The following is a 22,390-nucleotide window of genomic DNA, read 5'->3' as shown; positions in this document are numbered from 1 at the left end:
GTCAAATATATTTTAGGAATATTGTAAATATTGTATTAGCTTTGTCTCCTAATTTGTAAGCCTAGATTGTAGCCTTTACGCTCCCTTGACTCCATCGAAACAAAATTCAAGGAGTCCGAAAAAGGTGAAACTGGAACGCTTACGAACACATCCTGATAACCACGAAATATATCGATGAAGGTGTGAGAGAACACATTATGTCCATATGGGGTGAGAGGGGGGGGCGAGAGAAAAGGTTCCTCTTTACCACCATTGTAGTGCATTTCGGACTCTTTCTTCACAACTTGAAAACGAGCCACGGTGCTGCGGGGCGCCATGGCAGAGTTGAGTTATTATACGTTGTTGGAAGTTTTGTACACAAAGGATCTGTCACCCTTGACTACTAGGTAAGGGTTTTAAGTAACAACAGAATGCACGACTTTGAGCATTCCTCGCATCTGTGAGTCATGTCGTCATCAAGTATGATATAATGGGTATAACTCTAATCAGTAATTTCGCAACAAATTACGTTTCACCGAATTTCGATCTTATGTACAAATTCCGTTTCTGATATTTACAGTCTCTGATCTGATGGTCTCAACCTTTGAGTGATTTGCCGAGTGCTGTCAAACTGTTCAAATTAGATTTGCCTCAATAGACGGTTAAGATCTCACGAGTTAGCCGCAAAATGGTTGAATATAGTTTCAAGAGTGGACTGGCTAATACTGTATTCCGCAATGCCAAGTTGATTTCTGCAAAAGAGAGAATGTAAACACTGGTCAGATTGAGCTCGAGGAAATATAAACAGACACAAAAGACATGATGAAATTCACCTGTTCCGTTCAAGGTGCCCAAAGACATCTGCGAGCGAGAGGCCCTGTCCATATGGCAACTGCAATAAAAGTTGAGACAAATTACAAGTTGCTATCCATACTTAACATACGCGCATATTAATCTTGTTAGAGCCACTGGTGAATCCTAGAGATCCCCGATCAACATTCATCCTACTGGCCATCGTTAAGTAGAGAGGTGGAAAGGGTACTCGGGCATCTAAAACACTTCAAAATAGACGTACCTTGCCCCACACTAACCAGAAATCAAGAATTCAGGGATAAGGGTGAGAATATGAATGGATTACGGTCCAACCTCTCCTATCATTTTATTTCTGAAAACTGTAGTAAACCAACTAGCATTTTATTGAACGGCTTTCAGGAGAACCGCTTTGCAAAACAAAAGAAGAAATTGAAGCTTGCATTTTCAAGATTTGAGAATGCCTCTGTGAAACTCAAATTCTCAAAACTTTTCTTGGAGATGAAAACAGTGAAAAAACCAACAAAAGTAGGCAATGTGTAACTGTGGACGACATTTTTGAGAACTATTTCAACAAACTGACACTACCTGGGTACACTTCATAAAAGACAATTGACAAGAATAGCCCATACCACAGGGTAGTAGAAAACAAGCTAAGAAAGCTAACCCTAAAATAATAATGGTTTTACAACGTAGTGCCAAATATTTTCAATTCCGTCGTGACTTTACCATTTAACGTTGCATGATCAAGTTCAGAAAACTAAAGCTGAAGACACCACTATGATGTGTTAATGAACACAGGCTCCACCGACCCACTATGAAAGCTATTCTAATTCTTATGTGGCCGACACGCACTTGCACACTCAGACAGTATTTTTGTTCCTATGTGGACCACCCATTGGTTAGTTACGGGCTCACAGGCTGAGCATTTAGACAGCGTGTTATGTTATGGACCTAATAGTATCCGGAATATGAGAAAGCATTATCCAAAGTACGTCTTTCAAACCATTGAATGCTTGATGGATTTGGACTAGACAGCAGAACAGAGATTAAGATCTATTCTTTTTTTTTTCTTTAAATTCCATTATCCACACAAATGAAATCAACAAGAACTACAATTTTTAACATTAATATAAGATAAATTTTACCTGGTATTTAGCACTCAAGCCATTAAACCCCTGGAATATTGCACCAGGGAATGATGTGAGGACAAATGAATCAATTGCTGAAAACTTCTCATTGGACAACCACCACTCAGAAAATATTGGCAATGGTATACCCCCTGCACAAAATCCAAGAGTAAGGAAAAATATAGCAAGACAAAGAAGAAACAACAAAGAAATAAATTTTAACCCTAAGCCCTAAACCCCGGGACCTTTCTGACATCTTCATGTCATCACACCGTCATGAAAATAGAGCAAAAATTGTACAGCAGTCTATGCCCATCCAAAATTTCCAACCAAGTAAGAAAGCCAAAAAAATTCAGAGTTAAACGAACAGACGTTAATAAGTGCATGTATCCTTCATACCATCTCGAACCAACTGCTCAATTAACTGTTCACCAATCACCCCATCATAAATTGGCAGCGGAGATATTAGTGTCTTTATTCTTTCTTCATTGCCAAGCCATCGTCCAATCATAATTATCATTTCTCGCGACAAGCTAATCTCTGCCACTGTGGCATTTTCAGCCAGAATGGAGTCTGCCCCAATGCATACTTCAAGGCCATCAAGTAAGCTCCTGGGATGGGATGGAACAGATGACAGCCATTCTTGAATAACTCGGCACAGATTTTGTAAGTCCACAGAGCTGACTTCAAAAGGTTTAACCTAAGAGCAGGCAACAAAGTTTAAAATATTTCAATGTGCCCATATATATCATGTCCTGTTATAATTCTTTCTAACCACCCCACTCTACAATTAAGGGAAATAAGGAAAAGAAGAGAGAAATACCTCTAGCTCAAGATGATTTCCAAATCGAGTTTTCAAATGCTGGGGACTACCAATGCATCTTAATCGGCCTCCAACCTTAAAAAATATCATCATAGTGGTGATACAGTGATCTCAACAGTAGAATCAGTAGAGTAGTGTTCAAGTAGAGTGGTAAGGTAAGTAGGTACCATGATCCCCATACGAGTGCAAAGTGCTTGAGCTTCATTCATGCTATGCGTAGTAAGTATTACTGCTGTCTTTCCTCGTCTGGTTGATAGACGAGATATCACTTCCCACATGAATCTTTTGGCAATTGGATCCATACCTAGTACAATTAATAGTCAGCAAGAATTCTAACTCTACCCAAATAAAAAGCAAATACTTTTATATGGTGCACACAATATTTTAAGTAGAAACAACGTGGGCCCGGGGGGAGGGGGGGAAGTCTAGTATACATGTACTTCACAATCCATACCTAGTAGGAGTATCCTCTACATTTCCTAAAACATAATTCAAGATGAATTAGTTGTGTTAAAAGACATTTTCCAAGCCTTGAGCAGCACAACCTATATCAACTTTCATGCAGAAACATTTAAATGTGTTCTTTGTAATTTGAATGCAACAATGAGAATCTTCATCAACTTCCAATGAAAGAAACGGTTTTGGTTCTCTCTTGACATCCCTAGCTAGTTGTTGGAAGCACCTGCTATCACCCCCTCATATGGCTCCGATAATTGCTTCTTGATGTTTTGGCGCTCAATAAGGTTGGTTAGGTCGAGATTTATTTTCTTAGTCAGTTACCTTATGAGTGACAGCCATAGTAAGATCACATATGAACCACACAAAGAATCTCACTCAGCCCCTTTTAGTCATCTTCAGTAGCTTCATAAATATTATGCCACAAATTTGAAGGCAGTTTCATCATATAAACAGGGAACAAAAAAATTTGAAGATACTGATCACAACGTCCTATACTATAAATTGTTTAAGGACTAGGCTAACAAGATTTTAGAGTAAGAACAATTATGTATACCTGTTGACGGTTCATCAAGAATGACTATAGGAGGATCTCCAATCATCGCAATTGCGACAGATAATTTACGCTTGTTTCCCCCACTGAGAGAAAATGATGGTTTGTTGGCATGCTTTAACAAGTCAAACTCCATTAACTTTTCCATTACAACCTGTCCAAAAAGTTTCGGGATTAAGGGTCCACCAATTGATTGATTATTCAAAACTATCAACGGTAGAATGCCAAATTCATTCCACATATTTAGACATGAAAAATATTTGCCTTGGAATTTAGCATGATACAACTTGAATGTGAAATTCTAATTCATTAAAGTCTATGCAAATAGGAAAAATAAATCTGAATTAAAGACAGGTGCTAAACAAAAATTTTGTTCTATGAACTCCTAACCAAAACAAAAAAGTTCTACGAACTTCAGATATACATACATCATCCAACCGGTGATCTGGTACTCCTTTTATTGTGGCATAAAGCTCAAGATGCTCTTTAACAGTTAAGAATTCCAACAAAGCATCAAACTGTGGGCAAAATCCGATCTGAAATTGAATACAAAGTGAGAAACGTTTGCTAGGATTTACCATAAATGAAGACAATGGAAAAAAAAATGTCTATGGATATAAATTTATATAGTCACCCCGCACACTGCACAAACAAATATGACATCCCACAATTTAATATTTCTCACACTAATGCACAAATTTGAAGAAAAATTAACACATACATGTCGACGAGCAGCCTTTGGATTAGAGCATATATCCCTTCCAAATATATAAGCAGTCCCATCAGTTGGAGATTCCTCTCCTGCACGGAAATTGTTCAATCAAAACGAAGGAATTGACATAATAATTCAACATTGGAAATATGCCGATTAACAATGCAGAAGCACACAAGACCAGAAAATTAATATTAAGCAATGCAAAAGAGAAACCTTTTTACTAGTGTTTGACAGAAATCACACATTGTCAGGTTCATATGGAGAGCTATGGATGCATTGATGAAACAATATAAATAATGATAGTCATCTTAGAAGACACTGAAAGGGTAGGAAAGAGTTGAACTCGATTTAAGATAATATATTCAGGGAGATGATTCCACACACCCTTTTTCTCCCCATGCACACCCATGTTTATCCTTAGTCATTGGATCAAATAAAGCAAAGAAGAATCAAGGGACATAAAAGGACGGGTGCGAAGAAAATGAAAAAAGGGTGTGCAGAAATCATTTCCCTCAAGACACGGTTCCCTCAGCTTTGGTTGAAAACTAAACACTAATGACGAATTTATGACACAAAAAATGAGTATAAAATAACAATTAACGAATCAGTAGGCAATATTATGCATTTTAAATGTTTCAACAGAAGAGTAATTATCTGATATTCTGGTGTCCAGTGGTTACATACCAGTCAGCATTGACAGAGTTGTGGTCTTTCCAGCTCCATTTGTTCCTAAAAAACCAAAACACTCTCCTTCCTGAACTGAGAAAGTCAATGAATGTACCGCGATTTTTGCACTATGATGCTTTCCTCCTGGAAACACCTGAAATTTTACAAATATTGCTTATACCATCAAGGTTGTAAATCATCACTGTCAAATTCCAAGAACCACCAATATCATTTAAAGCATATATAAAAATACCTTCCAAAGATTCCGCAAATAAATTATGGCATTGTCAATGGAACCTGAAAGCACCCTAGTTCTCTCTGTCTTTACATCGATATCTTCATCAAGGTCAAGCGTAACATCTGAGGAACTCTTCAGAAGGGGTTCTAGATAACTTGGGGTGCCATGTTCGATGCTTCTAATGTTGTTCCAACATTCCTTCAGTGTGGCTAGTGTCCACTTGTTAGAAAGTAAGAGTTCAAGCCCAAGTGTCAAAAGGAAGTAACAAACGCTCTGCCACAAATGAGAAATTTGAATCAGCACATGCTAAAGGTACTCAGCAACCTTGTACAACTTTCTATCGAAATAGTAAGAAATTAATAAGTTACAAAAATTAAAAAGTAGAGTTCAATTTGTACAGAAGGCTGCAACCACAAGAATTTATACCCAAGATCTCCTACTTTCATATAGATTGTAGTGGGAGGTTCCAAATCCAGGATGTCTAGGACCCAGATGTCTGATTCTAGGTTTGATTACCATCATATCCCAATGGCTTAAGCTGTTAGGATAGTGTAACATAATCTTATACATAAACAACATGTGTTGCTTCAATTTCTTTGTTTGGTCATTCCACAAGGCACATACATTTACAGCTTACATTTTGACAGAATGGAAAACAATGTGACTCTGCAAAGTTTCAAGTGTAGGGTTTCATCTTGCTGACATGTAAATATTGGAATGGTTCTATATAGAAGAACACTTGAGCAAACCAAAACTCTATTTATTGTTATTCCTTGTTACCATTATATATCTACTGAAATGTCCACTTCTCAAGAAATATTACTTTTCCAGCAGACAGTTGCTGAAGAGTTTCCCGCACAAGGCCAAGATACATACCTCAATACCAAGATAACAAATTGAGCCACCAGTAACGTTCCAATCAAGGGCCTGATTGCTAGATTTATCTTTCATATCTTGCCGGAGAAGAGCCAGTGACGCAAGTCCATCAGCAAAGCAAAACCCTGGAGATAATCTGAAAAAGTTCTGGAAGCATAGACCTAAATGTTAGGAAGATAAGATTGTATCGACATGACATCAGTACCCAGTTTTCTATATTGAATCACGACTTTTAGTAAGAGGCAAGCTCAAATTTCTAGAATATCCCTCCATCAGTTGATAAACAATTCTAGACTCATTGCTCCTAAAATATTAGATGGTTCACACCAATAAAATGCTTTTACGAATTAAAACAGAATAATTTGGAAACAATAGTAAGATCAAGTACAACATTTCAATTAGTCCTACTTTTCCAAATGAATCAACATTTTGAAGTAAATTTTAAAAAGACTAGCTAATCTTCCTGCAGAGTGTTCATTATATATATGCATATGTTTTCCACAAAACCCAAAACTTCACAAGAAAGTTAGACGTGGTAAGTGTAAATCAAAGTATTAAAGTAATAAAAGCAGTAGCATTAAGAAGAATACCAATAAAAGATAAGTTACATGTGTGAAGGAATACAACCTTAAGAAAAGAATTTGCACTTGCTGTTGTCTTTATAAGCCCCATGATGAATGAGATAACCATAAGAATGAGTCCCGTAAAGAAGTGGACCAAGAGAACCACGTTCTGGATATGAATAAGCATATAAGCACAACGTTAATAACCAAAAGTTGCAAGCTTAATGTCTGAATGTGAGAATAAGAGAATGACACATGGAAAATACACCACCTGAGCCATACTGTGGTCAGAGAAGAAAAATGTAAGGCAATATGTGGATGATGCGATTGCCAATCCATACGCTAAAAACATGACAACTGTTGACAATAAATATCCGCTTCCAATGAACTGCTCCAGACCTATATACAGTTTTCTTGTAAAATAAGTAAACCTGAAGATATAACCAATGTTTGATGGAACTCAAGAAAATATAGAATAAGCGTGGAGCTTAATGGCCTTAATTGGTGTCTTCTGTTCGTGTAGATTATGTTATGTTATATTATCCTGTATCAAAACAATCTCTTATTCAGCAGACACTAAACAAACAAACAAAATGTGAATAAACATTTTGAATGCTGCCAATTTTCAGATTTTAACACAAGAAATGACGACATTCTATTTTACAAAAAATATCAGCGATGAACTGAAGTTGGAAGTTCAAATTCGTACAAGAATAAAGTGTGAAGAACTACAAGTTCAAAGACATACCAAATATGTAAAAAAGAATTATTGCAAACGATGAAGGAAAAAGGAAGCTGATGAAGTCCCATATGAAAGTAGAAGCCCAATATGAAAGAATAGAAACCTGAGGATGAATATAAAACAATTTGGTTAATCTTATGAGCCAGTAACGAACGTACAAGCGAATGGTTATTTAACCAATAGATAAACATACCCCACTAATCAGTTGTTGGTGTTTGGCTTTTACTTCACGCTCCTGCATCAGTCAACCAAAAAACATTTCCAGGGTAAGGAAATACTCAGAGCAGTATAGAACATACAAATTTACATTGAACAACTCTTAGGTAGGTACGTAGTTTAATTGACATAAAGTTTTTGTCATCAATATTGGAATCTATTTCAGTTGAAGCCAGGTTAGCAGTTGCTTGCTACAAGTAGGCACAGTGCTGTCTGGGAGTTGGTTGCGCTTGTTTCTTTATTATAGCCCTTATGTCATTGTAGCGGTCAAGGTCATTGTAGTTGTCATCAATAAAAAGTTACTTTCTTGTACTAGAATGATGTAGTACATGAAGGGTCATTGCTTTGTGATGTACATTGTATCTGCTGGTACAATGTATCTTCATAATGTGCATTTATTGCTTGGCCTAAATGCATAAATAGTCTTAATCCATCATAAATGTATCTAGTGGATTAAGATTATAACTAAGACCCTTTGTAACCTGGTGAAGGCATTCAATATGTATGAATTCAATACGTCTATGAAGAGACTCTTCATTGGTATCCCTAACTAGAGTTCTACTCTGCATTCCTAGAATTCTCTTGGAGAAATTTGGATTATCTTTTACCGCTTCCTCTACATATACAATTAAACGCCTGCCAACACTAATATGGAGTAAATACTAAGGCATTTTCACTTACAGCTGTAACTTCAATTAACCATGTCCTAACGACTAGCGTTAAATAGTACAGTAAATCACTCAATTATGAAGCAAACACATTCGAAGTGGACTGTTGAAGGTATGTCACATTACCTTCACAATAGGAACGGCAAATGATGCAGGAATGAATGAAAATGCAATACTAACAATAACTGCAGCTGAGAATGCATCCAAATCCTGCAAAATGAACACAGGTAAATGTGAAAATTCACAGATCCTCTCATCTGTAATTGAATTGAACCCTATCTAAAGAATGAAGAGGTTTAAAACCACAACTGCACCATGAATGGCCACAAAATTGTACAGTTTACGTTTCCCATAATTAACATTGGAAAATCCAATCAGTGTTACATAATTCAAACTACAAAATCATAACATATAGTTGAAGAAAACAATCCTGGCATCACCATTCTCAAATAAATTGGTTATGACAAAGGACAGGAGGAGCAACTCTGAGAATTTGAACATTCCATTACACAAATAAATCTCACTTATTCTGAATATTACAAAATGAAAATTAAAGTAGTTATTCAATCAACACTGAAGCCCCAAAAAAAAAAAAAAAAAAACAATTCTAGAGTGAGAATGACTTTCTTAGTGCTTAAAGGGTGAACTTGAAAACAAAATCTTAAGAATATTACTGAATGGAAATAACATACATGACGTTGCAGATGTTGGCTATTTGTCATTGGCAGAGGGTGATTACGCGTTTGGATTGTCATATTCTTATTACGAGCAGCAAGCCTAAGAATTGCAGCATTCATTAAATTGATAAAGGTTGGGGCAGCATGCTGACAGGAACTGTTGTGTAGCACAGTGTACCCTAAACTTCCATCATCATTCTGATCATCCATCAAAACTGCCCCATACCTACATCATGCATACATTACAGTGAAGCAAAGAACCGTCAATAAGAATTTCCAAGCTCATCATAGTCAACTAGAAATTCAGCTACTGATTTTGTCACAAGAAATCATTCATTCAGCATTATTGTTGTGGAAAAATGTAGATGGAACTTACAGTTGAAGAGAACATGTGCAAAATTTGTGAAATTAAAGGATTGCTAATTTGCTAATGAAACCAACATTCGTAGCCAAAAGGATCATGACTTGCACTATTAATTTCACAATTTTGTGTCCCATCTTTGATAAATGACCATATATCTACCTCAATCAACTTGCAATGCTAACAAGATGATGGGTAGATGAAATATATCTATACTATCACAGGGCCCACCTATTCTGCTCTATATATCTCATCTACACTAGATTGAGTTCCAGAACAAATATTATGCTTTCTTACTGATGCAAGCTTCATGTGTAGGGTAAAGGGTAGTTATTCTAAACATATTACATTAGACACATAATTTAGAGAAAAAATTAGTATAGGGGAGATTCGTGAAAACCTCATTTTCAAGAGACCTATAAAGAGGGGAAGAGGGGAGGTATGGTAGGGGAATGCAATAAATTTGTGAAGAAGGAAAAACTTTAAATTCGGTTCAACACACCTTGACTGGTAAGATTCGTTAAAGCTAGACATTAAAAATTCGCTCATTGAAAGTAAAACAGGTCCCAGGGTTGGCCCCGCTGCCTCAACTGCATCATCCAATATCTTATCTGAATTAGGGAATCTATATGCACTAGGTCTGAATTCTTGTATCCAACCCCCTTTAACATAGTGTGCAACCTGCACAAGCAATAGCTTTTAAGCAGAAATGACCATTGATTTTGCAAGCTATGAGCAAACATTTGACAGGGGTACCCCCACAACTCTGTAGGGTACAAAATGAGCATAATAAAAAAAAGGATCAATTAAAGTCAAAGTGATTGACAAACCTCCTTTGCAATAGGCAAGGACAGATTAAAAGGGATTGGACCACCACCACCACCACCTCGCAATAGTGGATTAAAATGTGAAGTTGTAAATGTAACAGACTGCTGATCAGGATGTGGCTTGAGCTTGAGAAACAGAAGACCAAAAAATAAGAAAACTGCAGGAATAACAAGCTGGAAAACAATTGTTTTCCGGTCTCTGCGAGCAGATATCGCCCTCTTTGTGAGCAATGCTTTAGAATGTCGCCAAAAAGTTGACCTCGAAATGAAACAACAGCTACAGCAATGACCACCAACAAAGTTTAAGAAACTTAAAACTGTAGCGACAACCAAACCACAGGCTCTTCCCACTATTCTAAACAAGAACCCAAGAATCTCTTTATAATATCCAAAGGATTTTTTTGACTCAGAGATTTTTTTGGGAGCAGAATCATGAGAAGACTGTGAAATCAAAGAATCAAGACACTGTTGACCAGTCTTCTGTTCAAAACTAGCAGCTTCAGCATAGTCGCATCCTGCAACCCTCAAGAATACCTCCTCCAAAGTTGTTACAGATATTCCATAACTTTCAATGCCCAAATAGTCCTTCTCCTCGCCAGAACTTGTTTCTGAGTTTGACGTAGATCGGTTCATGCAATTCTCAATTTCCCTAAACATACGTTCAAAGGATGATGCGGATGCCAAAGGAAGCTTGAAGGAAATCTCCGTTCCTACCTGCAAAGGAATACAAAACCCCACATATAACTTACAGTACCATTAGCAGTTTAGATATGCATAATAATTTGTTAACTAATGAACTATAATGAAGTAAACACCTATATCAGTTGCCCTCCCTCCCAACCAAGGGCAGGGGAACAATCAAAAGTAAGAAAACTATTTTTGTCAATAAAGAAATAGTAAAGCTACACAGAGATTATTGTAAATGATCACTGATTTAATAGCATGTCAAGTACTTCTATTAAATCAGCATGAATGCTTGAGTCATAGATGCGATGCGTACCTCGCTTACACATGTTGCTGATGGGATATGGCGGTAAACAATGTCAGAAGCTACACAGGCAGTAGGTGTCGACTGACATAAAAAAGAATAACAACGCATAGCATTTTAGAGTGGTGCAATGATAAGAGATACCAATCAACAGAATCCAGCAAAAGATGAACGGAAATAGAGGCATTACTTTCACCAAGGTTAAAGTATAACCAACCCCGTACTGACGCTTCAAGAAAAGGGAACTGTGAAAAATGAGAATTCAACATGAGAAAGTTGTATAGCATATTCACAGCAATATGCATTAAATTTTTATGCATGGGAGAAGTACAGAGGAACATTCCAGATAGTGAGTTCTATACGTACATATAGTCGAGCTTTTAAGCGGACAAAATACATATCCCAAATATTAAAAAGGCACATAATAATTTCAACCCAATACCAAAAGTAATTGTCAGTCAAACCATGCTTCTTAACTCACGGAGAATATGTAACTTGATCAGTACAAGGATTCAGATAAGAACTAAGTCAAAAAAATAACTCAATAACAAACTCTAACACTATAGGCTGTGTTTGAACGAGTGAAACCTTCCGCAACATTTCAAGGAACCATTAGCCATGATGGCTATACGATCTCCAAGTACTTCAGCTTCATCCATTGAGTGCGTTGTCAGTAACACTATCCTTCCCTTTCTGATTTTTTTTATTAGCTGCCATGTCAAGCGCATGGAGTATGGATCCATTCCACTAGTAGGTTCATCCAAAATTATAACCTGAAAATGGAAACAATAAAACTTTCCGATTCATTCCAACATGGGAAAGTAACAAGATAGTGCCATTGAAATTTTGCACCACCTTACTGTTTCCTATCAGTGCAATTCCAAGAGACAACTTCCTCTTCATGCCTCCAGATAGAGCCCTCACAGCAGTGTTCATTTTATCAGCCAAACCTACCTAATATAATCACATACGATAAAACAAATCTCTTAAATTGATTATGAAACAAAAAATTGTCCCCATAAGAATGTTATAGAGCAATAAAATAAAGGTAGCATGGCATTATAATGGCATTGATAAAATCAAATATTTTGAAAATACTGGGACCAATAATTTAGTACTGTGACTTCTGTCACAGGATAAACATGTAAACTCAAATAGTAAGAAAAAACAGATGTTTGTTGCACATGAAACTTCAAAAACAAAGAAATTGGATCCCAGAAGGATACCAAACAGGGCCTAAGATTCTGGAATCAGAATGTATAAACATAAGATACTGTGCTGTATGTGATACTTCAGTGGCAAGAAGAACCAGTAGCTCAGAGTAGCAAGCAGAACCATGAAAGAACACAGCTCTGTAATAATAACTTACTTGATCAACCATATCAACAACAGCGCCATTCAGAAGATCTTCCTGCACACCTTTCAGTATAGCAAATATTTCCAAATGTTCCCTCACCTGGACAAAATATTAAAATCAGAAATCACTGCATGTGTGTGTTTCTACGTATCACAAAATATCATTATTAATCAAAAGCATCAACTGAAAGAAATATGATATGAAAAGTACAAGAAGCATCAATAAATTATCAGGATCAACCCCATATTCTTTCAGTTGCAGGGTGATGCAGTTTGAGGGTCATAAAAATGAGATGAGATAGATTCTTTTGGATTATTCAGGGTTGTGGATGAACTATAGGATCAAATTAATTTTTGGTCAGCCCCAGCAGCCTCGGTCACTGTAGAAATCAGGAAGTCTTCCTTGTCAGATTTTTTTTTTTTTGGCTAGAAATCTGATCTTTTTACCCCTAGTGTGAAATTTAGGTAGCTTATAGAGTTTTGATGTTCACGACTTAATATTTTGATTTACTTATCAAAACATAATTACAACACGAACTGATTCTCTAAGCACCCGGAAAACCATTTTTTGCAACAATCAGCATCCAATAAATACAATATAACTACTTGGAGATAGTTACTTTTTCCTTATGAAACAAAATCAAATGGTTGGGAGATTGAGTTAGAGTTCTTAAGCATCTAATCATTTGATGAACTCCACCTACTTCACATAAAATACATTAAAGTACCCATAAGATATCTTACAGCAAATTTTTTTAGCATGTAGAAGATAAAGCATAATCTTGCTAGTAGCTTCAAAGGAATTATCAGATTCAAAAATGGACAACTGAGCATGCTTCTCACTTACTGTCAATTCTGGAAAAAGGATATCATTTTGAGGACACACCCCCAATTCCTTTCGTATCTCATCCTACACATTCATATTAAACATAAAATATCACACACTTTTGAACTGTTCCCAAATATTAACAAAAGCAAGCAGAAGGTGTTTGATAAGAAAGATATAAAAGAAAGCCTTTGGTATCACATAGACATATATACAGGAAGATACTTCAAAGTGGACCAAACTGTCCAGTTTTTACATCGCACTGATGGATCATCCTTGCAAAAGATTAGCTAAACTGGAAACTATGGAATCAATTAATGGATCAAGGAAAATAAAGAACGGAGTGTATCCAATTATTAGTGAAATGATTTATGAATCTATGACAATAATCAAATAGTTAAAAGATTTCAAGTTTGGCTTGTGTTTCTTTGGGGATTGAAAAGAGTCAATGTCGTCCTCTTTTCTGAAAAAAAATGGATATCCAATAGTCTTCCAAAGTGGACATTTAATGTGCAAACACTACAAGGCCCAACAGCCTCCTCCTGGCCTGAACCCTACAACGTGTTGGCTAATGATCGGCCAGCTTCTCATGTCATATTCTTATCACAGAGAGTAATCTTCTTCAATCACGTTGTATGAGAGTCAATTAGGGTTGAGTAAGAATGAGGACACCTCAGAACTTTAATCCCTTATTTTACCACTGCTTAATGCTTTAGTGATGCTTGTTAAAGAAAGATTACCATGTCTGTAACAATATTCTTCCCGAAAACCAAAGCATCCCCTGAAGTAGGGCGAAGAAGGCCAACAAGCATTGATATCGTTGTGCTTTTACCAGCCCCGTTGTGTCCTTTCATTGACAAAATTTGAAATCAATACAAACAAAAAGATGCATCAAGGACTATAAAACTCTATTTATTTGTTTTCATTTTCTTGTCAATGACAGTTATGAAATGACTATTTATGTCTCATTTGGTAATTGGTATGTACCACAGCTTCTGCTTAATATGTTTGTGCACACCCAGATTCCATGGATAGACCTAAAATGTCAATATAATGGTGAGTAGCATATTGAAAACACTCACCTAGAAGAGCAAGAATCTGATTTTCATACATGGTGAGCTCTAATGAGTTAACAGCACAGCATTTCCCCTTTTTACTGGCATAAACCTTATGCAGATTTCTTATTTGGATGCATCTACAAGTAGACAAAAAACGTAAAGAACAGAATAATGAATTTGTAAAAAAATAAATTCCCAAGAATTCAAAAATTAAACAGACCTACCTATGGTCAAGCTCTTGTTGTTTCATGTCAAAGGTTATCGCTTCCACAGATGCTCTGGCATTATCTTTCCCAGAAAAACTTGCCTTCTTGCAGTCCTTGTCATGGCTATTAACTTCTAGACTGGAATTGTGATTATGAAGTTCCTTAATGCTTGGATTTTTCCAGAAGCACTTCTGAAAAATGAAGTTCCATGGATATCTAATTCCATTCTCCCTCGGAAGGACCTGATCACATAAGCAAAATTTGAATTCAAGAGGATTCTACAGTTTACATTCAATCTTTACCATCTAAAATATAATTGAACATAATACGTTGAAAATTAATAACTAATGGACATTTGGTGGTTCAAGATTCTTAGACAACCAGTGGATTCTCAAAAGATTAAGCTATCAGGGAATGGAACAACGATCTATTTTTAAATCTAACAAGGGTAATTTAACCTCATTCTCCAGATGAAGCCAATATTAGATCACAATGTTTGGTAGTTTTCTTTTTTCCCTATTTTTAACTTCCTTGAACAATAAAATATTCTAGAAGCTGATCACATCCACATTTCTAGCCTATATGGCATATTGACATGTTATAGATCCATCTATTCAAATATTTAGGAAACTCTAGTAAACAATGGGATTCCAAAATATATACCTTGTCCAGATAAAGACCAATTAAACAGTAGAGCAATGCATCAAGCAACATCATCAGTAGACAGACCAGAAAATTCACTTCAGACGATGCCTACAACGATAATAGTACTCAAAATTAGCACACATTGATAGAGGTTAAAATAATTTTGGTAGGAAATGACACAAATACACAACCTACCCGCCATATGTTGCTCCAACGAAGGCCAACATGAGCACGCTCATAATCAGCAAAGTTAATTGACCCTAGAGCAAATGCCGTGGGCGAAAGCAGAGAAGCAACAACCTTTAATATCCTGAAAGAGAAAATGTATATGAAACCCATTTGCACTACAGGATTTGCAGACCATTAAGAAGGGGGAGGGGGAAGGAGAGAGAGGCACCACAGAAATGTACAAAGCTCAGTACTTACATAGGGACAGCCTCATCATTGACAGAGTAGTAAGGGAAAAAAGCACCCAGAAAAGCAAGGGTCCCAACAGCAACAGCTGTCTTTGCTCGTGTGAAGCATGTCGAGATTAAAAATGACAGCATAATCGCGCTCAGTCCGAAGAAGAAGAAGTAAATGAACACAACTGACTTATCACTATATTTGAAAAGGTTATCCATAGTGGAAACTGTAATGATTGCAGAAGAAATAGCGAACTGCAGAAGAAATCAAACAATCAGAAAGCAGTGGAAAGTCCAAAGTTCTTTTATTTTACTCTTTCGCCAAAGGAACTTAAACTAGATTAAGGAAGGAATATTACTTATAGTTGACCATCGAATGCAGTTTCCCAATCCTTAACGCAAATGGGCTCAAAGTTGAGAAGAAACAAATTTAATCCTAATTTCTCCATCTTCTGGTCTAGTGTACCTAATTATATTCATGATCTAACCCAACCCACTACTGATATGCTAAATTAACACTATGTGCTTAAGCAATCTAAGGACACGCTTCCTTGCCTTGTAAATTGATCAATGCTAAGACCCTATCATTGTGTGACACGGCAAATAGTAGAGCCATGCAACAATAGTTAGATTTCTATGAAAAGCCAAAGAACTGAAAGTTTGAAATTGAAGTGCATTAAAAAATTCTACTACAAATGCAAAGAGCATGCAAAGTGGAAATTCAACAAAAATACAAAAGAACAGAGAACCAACCTGCAAAGCATATGTAATGAACCATGAGAGATGGAATATCCCATCTTTTAGACCCATCATATAAAGACCTTCTTTTATCTTCTGTTCCTGAAACATTGCAACGACAAAAAAGGGTTGCAGTCCAAAGATTTCAATCCAAAACATACAAATCAACATAGAGGATGAAAAACGACACTGGCCCAAAACATTAACAAAGGTAGAATACATAAATAAATGGAAACAATATGGTGACTAAGAAAATCATCAACTTTGTACCAATTAAAGTTATAATAACAGTTACCAAACCTTCTCAAACACCGAATAGCTGATCAGCCGAGAAATTGGGTAGAGGAATCCTAGAAGATACCTGATCATCCAAGTTCCAGATCAACCAAATAGAGCTTGTCAGAACATCTGAGCTAACAAATATTGACTCCCAAGTCCCAACACAGATAATACAAAATTATAAAAGAAATGTAGATATACAAAACTCAAGTTATACGTACAATACACCCATCACACTTTTTATGATGGACTGGAACTCATCATCAGTGTATTCACGAGTTGGAAACGGGACTATTCGAATGTTTGATGGGCTGTAATGCATCCATGGAACGTTTAGAAAGGAAGGTTCACCAAAGGACAGCGATGAAGGAAGTTCTATGTCTTTGGTGTCAGATTGTTGGGCCGCAAAAATAATAAATGAATCCAGTACTTGCTGGAGCTGCAGTTGTACAAAGGCATTAGAAAAATGGATGCGGTTTTTTCACAAATATAGTTGATGCAGTTTCACCAATAATTTAATTGAAGAAAAGGGATTCCTCAAAGATGAATCGGAAAATAAGTTGTGAAGAAAAATAGTAAAATATTTAATATGGAAGCAATTTAGAAGATGCACTATCATTGAATAATAATCGTTAAACTTGTAAGTAAACGAGCTTCTTCGTATATTTTGATTTACAAAAAGTTTTGTAGAACATTAAAAGCCTGCTACTGACATATAGTTAGGAAGAAGCTCCATTCAACAACTAAAGGAACAAGTGAAATTAAGAAAACAAAAATCAATAACTGAACAATGAATGAAGCAACATTACAGTTAAAAATCCACTAGCGCTGTATTGCATGGTCGGAACAGCATTTACACCAAGTTCCAAGTCATTTAGGTAGGGGCCATTCGTGTCCATGATGGATTTGACATCAGGAAATCCCGAGAAAGCCCATGTGTGATTAAGACGTATGCTATAATCAAATGAATGAGGACCTTGATCATGAAATACAACTGCTCCTTTGATTTTTGGATTCGAGCAATTCCTAAACAAAGAGTGGAATTTACTCACACAGCCAAATTCAATAATGCAATTCTCATAGAACAAACAGGCCAAATTCATTAAACCAAAAAGCCATCCAGCTAATAATGGTCAGCAATTAGGAGAAACAGTACAGCAATAAAAGATGTTTCAAACTATAAGCATAAGTCAGATGGCTAGGTCCTTTTAAGGGGGATATTGGTGCACAAAAAAAGAATACAATAACAGGATTTAATTTGTGCATCATATAAATCATTTCAAAATCAAGCATGTATGATAGACCTCACATCTAAATCCATGAAGATGTGTGCATCATATCCAGGAAACCAAAAGCAAATTCAGAAGAGGAAAACTATAATGCACCAAGTTAGTAACAATATCTACAAGAATGAAAGCTTATTCACATCAATCAAGCATGCAGGAAAAGCTACAGTCATGCAGTCCAAGTGACCAAAATATGTAAGAGATTAAGAAGGAAACATTTGAGCCGGACTAGAAAGTAAGCAAAAAAATAATTTTTGAAATTTGTAGTTCTTCACTAGTCTTTTATAGTCCGTCATTCCCAATTATAACAGAATATTTTAAGAAAATTTCATCTGTACTGTGATACAAAAGTATGACTTACAAGATTTGATTGCAGGTACCATAGAGATCTGAGCGTATGTAGGTTTCTAGCTCCTGTTCATCTTTGTAAACTCTAGAAACATGCTGTATGAAATGTGCATTAATTAGCTTGAGCCATGAAAACTTTGCCAAGGAAATTAAAGGAGGACACATTGTAAAATCTGTTATTTCATTTCTCTATTTGATATAAGAACACTAAATCTATGCAAAGGCCTCACTTAAAATGATCAAGAAAGCTATAAGGCAATAAAAAGCCAGAATTTTACATTTAAATGTACAGTTAAAAATGGAAGAAAGTGAGATTCTTCTAACAAATGAAAAACAGTAGAATTCACAACTTTTGAACACTGGATCAATCGTTGGAAACTACTAATAAGAATATATAATGCGCTTGTGAGTTGTGACAGAAAACCTAGTTTTCACTATCATGTGTGTCCAAGTAGTTTCCAGTGTGTCTAAACCAATGCTATGATTTAGAATTTGAGATAAAACATAATCAAGAATTGCTTGCATTAGTTTGTTGATGAATGAACCATATGTCAACAGTATTTTGTTTTCTGTTTTGGTTTGGTCTTCTTGACCAACCTCTTTACCTGTTACCTTTGACCTTAATACAATCGTTCTTTATCAAAAAACAAAAAAACAAAAAAAAAGAACCATATGTCACATTAGCCCCAAAATTATTTTTCTGAAGATGAAGCATTCCTCTACATGAAAACACCATTTTAAAAACTAGAGCAGGATGGTACAGTACCCAAGATGTTTGTTTAGCAATATTATTTTGCTTGATTGAAATCAGTATAGCGTTGATACTTAACTGTGGGTAAAATAAAGTCCGAACCAATAATATCCAATCTATCTAGAGTTGTAAAATAAAATTCATACAAGGCAAAGAATTCAATGTCAATATTTTGAAAATAAATTGTGAAATAGAGAAGAGGTGTAAAAAAATTGGATGCACTAAAGAAAATAATGCATCCAATTAAACATTAGCACAGAAACACATTCACACATTACAAAATCTGGAAGTAGAATGCAAAAGAATGTTAAAAATTGTTACCTTCAAGAGGGGAAATTTAACCGACATTATGTTAATCATTGACCTTGTTTCTTCCGTATCTGGTGCAAAAGCCAGAAACTCTTCCTTATTCAACAGTAATTCCAATACTTGTTCAAAATTAGGTGACATTCCTTTGCCCACTTCCACAAACATCCCATTCCGGATATACCTGGTTAAGCATTGTAAAACTTAGCAGTAATACTTCTAACAAAATAAGAAATTTTTTGAAACATCCATATAGGTTTTTGAGAGAGTATTGCTCAAAGTAAAACATCCCTTAAGATATACATAGTACTAAATCAGGTAACAAGCACATAACTGCATGCAGCACACACACGACATGCATGCATGGACACTACAAACATAAAAAAAAACAAGAATTAGCCACAGTTTGTCAACACTTACGGCTGCGCTGGATGAATCTGTGTATCAACACGCATCCTCACAGCTATTAACAACAACATCACCACTGTAGGAAGTAATATCTGGCAGAAAATCATTAGAAATTTTTAGATTGATTTTATCAACTGTTATACACAAATTTTATCCAAAAAAAAAATTAAGAAATGAGATATATAAGCAGAAAAATTATTCTAGTTGGAACAATCATGATAACACAGCCAGAAAAACTGCCACTTTGTAACCAAAACTCAGAAGGAAAATGGTAGATTTTCATCATTTAGTTTTGAAATTAAAATTAAGGAAGCATAGAAGAATAAAGTAAACAAAAAAATTCGATGACAACAACTTACTACAACATAGCTTGATCCCAACTATTTGAGGTCAAATAGTACATGAATCCTAGTTCTCCAACCTTACGCTATATTTTTTTAAGTCACACTCTACCTTATCATTCTTAATTACCACTACCCATGTTCTTTCTTGTCTTCCTTTTCCCCTAGCACTAGCCTCTCTGCTAATTAAGTCACTCTGCTAAATGGTGCATCCATTGAACTTTGATGAACACAGACAACCCACCATAGTCAGTGATCTATCATTTTATCGGAATATGTGCTAATTAACCTTCTAAATTCATTTCAAATCCTATCCTTTCACGTCTTCCCATACATACAATACAACATGCTCACATCTGGTCCAGCATTCTGGTTCCATATGGCATAGTGTCTATCAGTTCTTCTGTAAAATTTACCCTTCTATCCTAAAAGTATCCAATGAACATGCACACTCCACAATTTAGCTATCTAGACAGGATGCAGTTACTGATTCATGATCTGGCATTTACAAAACAACCACATAAAACAACAAAAAAAAATATTATATTTTCCAAAAGGCATAAAATAGTATGGATGTGATTCTAATTGTGCGTCTTGATCAGTTGGATAGGTTCTTAGTAGATATCGATGCAAAGCTTTTGAAAATATGTTCGCATATGCTACATTCCTTTATCATTTCGTCCAAACGTAGCAGTGCCTATAAGTACATGAACATTTCAGAGTACTCATTCACTCTCATTTTATGAACCGCATCATCTTGAATTTCTCAACCCTCATGATTGATCTGATAGAGAGAATTTCACTCTCTGGAATCACTTGACCCTTGAATTTCACCGCCTACCTACTCTTCTTTTTCTACGGAACATTACATATAATCGTTCTAAGATGTAGTTCTTTTAAAGTCGTCGGTCGGATAACTCGAGCTTTTCTCCACAACTCTAATTTAGAAATTATCCTATAAATAGGAAAACAAATGTCACCCAAAACAAAAATTACAAAAATTGAAATGAATTACAGAACAAATGGGGCTATAATTGCCGAGCGATTATTAAAATTTTACGAATTCCTGACCGAATTACACACTCAAATCAAACAAAAACAGACAAAAAGAACTCCCAATTTCTGATGATCACGTAAAAGCATAGAAGAAAAATCAAGACTGGAAACATTAGCAAATAAATCAAGATCAAAACTACAACAAATTCAAAAACTGAAACAAAAAGTAGACGGAATGCGGAGGGAGAGAGAGACCTCAGCGCAGGTGACGAAAGGGTGACGAACTTTGAGAAGCCAATTCTTCCATAGCATAATCTTCAACTGCCTCCGTCCGGTCCCCATCTCCGATGCAATGTTCAAACCCTAGCAGCTCACAACCGTACAGAGTCCGGTTTTCCTCTTCGTTTTCTGCTTTCTCTCTCTGCGTTTCAGAATTTAGAGAGAGACGGAGAGACAAAAGTAGAGAGGGGGTGCTGACTACGAGGGAGGAGGTGGCAACTGGGAAATGCTTGAGTAAAAGTCCAAATTAGACATCTGTTTAGTGTCAGGAGCAGCTCTCTCTCTCTCTCTCTCTCCCTCTCTCTGTGGAGGGTTGGTGAAAGAGATGAAGGAAAAGTAAAGAAAATATCAAATACAAAAATATGAAAAAGAAATCGTAACGACAAAAGCAAGGAATTTTTGTAATTTTTAGAAATAATTAATTAAAATTAAGTGTTTGTTTCGAGGGGTGGGAATATTAAAGGGGACTTGGTGGAAAAATTGTACGTTTGCGTTTGGCTGAGTTGAGTGCTTTGGATTGGGCGGGCGGCGGAGGCACCTTCCCGTTCCCGGTCGGTTCTGTCGTTTAAAAAACGTATAATATCCGCTGAGGGTTGAGAGTGACGTTTACCCACCCGCAAGATAAATAAGGATACCATGTCCCAATGGTAACTTACGTGATACAGTTTTATCGTTATCATAATATTTTAGTTTAACCTGTAATGTTATGTATATAAAGATTTACATGTAATATTGTATTATTATACCAGATATCATAGTGCGTGGTGAACGTATTCATATTGTATTGTTATATAAAATTTTGCTTTAGATTACAAGAGACTGGTGAGAGAAACCAAAAATTTGTATACCTTATAAATTGTTGGCTTATTATTAGT

At 36.0% G+C, this 22,390-nt stretch overlaps 1 protein-coding gene across 1 annotated transcript; it reads right to left on the bottom strand.

Moving 5' to 3' along the window:
* Positions 1 to 452: 452 nt before the first annotated feature.
* LOC103931655 (ABC transporter A family member 1) lies at positions 453 to 21,850 on the bottom strand. The gene is made up of 40 exons (XM_009341175.3): positions 21,492 to 21,850; positions 19,912 to 19,991; positions 19,507 to 19,675; positions 18,448 to 18,530; positions 17,610 to 17,826; positions 17,022 to 17,239; positions 16,822 to 16,882; positions 16,537 to 16,623; positions 15,806 to 16,038; positions 15,575 to 15,689; positions 15,398 to 15,487; positions 14,753 to 14,976; positions 14,553 to 14,665; positions 14,211 to 14,317; positions 13,492 to 13,554; positions 12,658 to 12,744; positions 12,144 to 12,242; positions 11,877 to 12,061; positions 11,479 to 11,533; positions 11,301 to 11,372; positions 10,304 to 11,014; positions 9,976 to 10,154; positions 9,128 to 9,338; positions 8,562 to 8,645; positions 7,745 to 7,786; positions 7,558 to 7,654; positions 7,081 to 7,208; positions 6,874 to 6,978; positions 6,247 to 6,393; positions 5,386 to 5,643; positions 5,151 to 5,286; positions 4,473 to 4,552; positions 4,180 to 4,287; positions 3,755 to 3,905; positions 2,910 to 3,046; positions 2,743 to 2,817; positions 2,319 to 2,619; positions 1,938 to 2,071; positions 813 to 871; positions 453 to 731 (listed from the first exon to the last, which is right to left on the bottom strand). Exons 1-40 carry the CDS (start codon positions 21,576 to 21,578, stop codon positions 650 to 652), a joined length of 5,670 nt encoding a protein of 1,889 aa, XP_009339450.2. The 5' UTR covers positions 21,579 to 21,850; the 3' UTR covers positions 453 to 649.
* Between the last annotated feature and the right edge of the window lie 540 nt (positions 21,851 to 22,390).

The sequence above is a fragment of a genome, unplaced genomic scaffold (genome assembly GCF_019419815.1).
Source record: "Pyrus x bretschneideri cultivar Hongxiangsu unplaced genomic scaffold, Pyrus_bretschneideri_v1 Contig83, whole genome shotgun sequence".
Classification (NCBI taxonomy): domain Eukaryota; kingdom Viridiplantae; phylum Streptophyta; class Magnoliopsida; order Rosales; family Rosaceae; genus Pyrus; species Pyrus x bretschneideri.
Note: the sequence above shows the minus strand (reverse complement) of the source record. Positions and strands in the feature narration are given on the sequence as shown.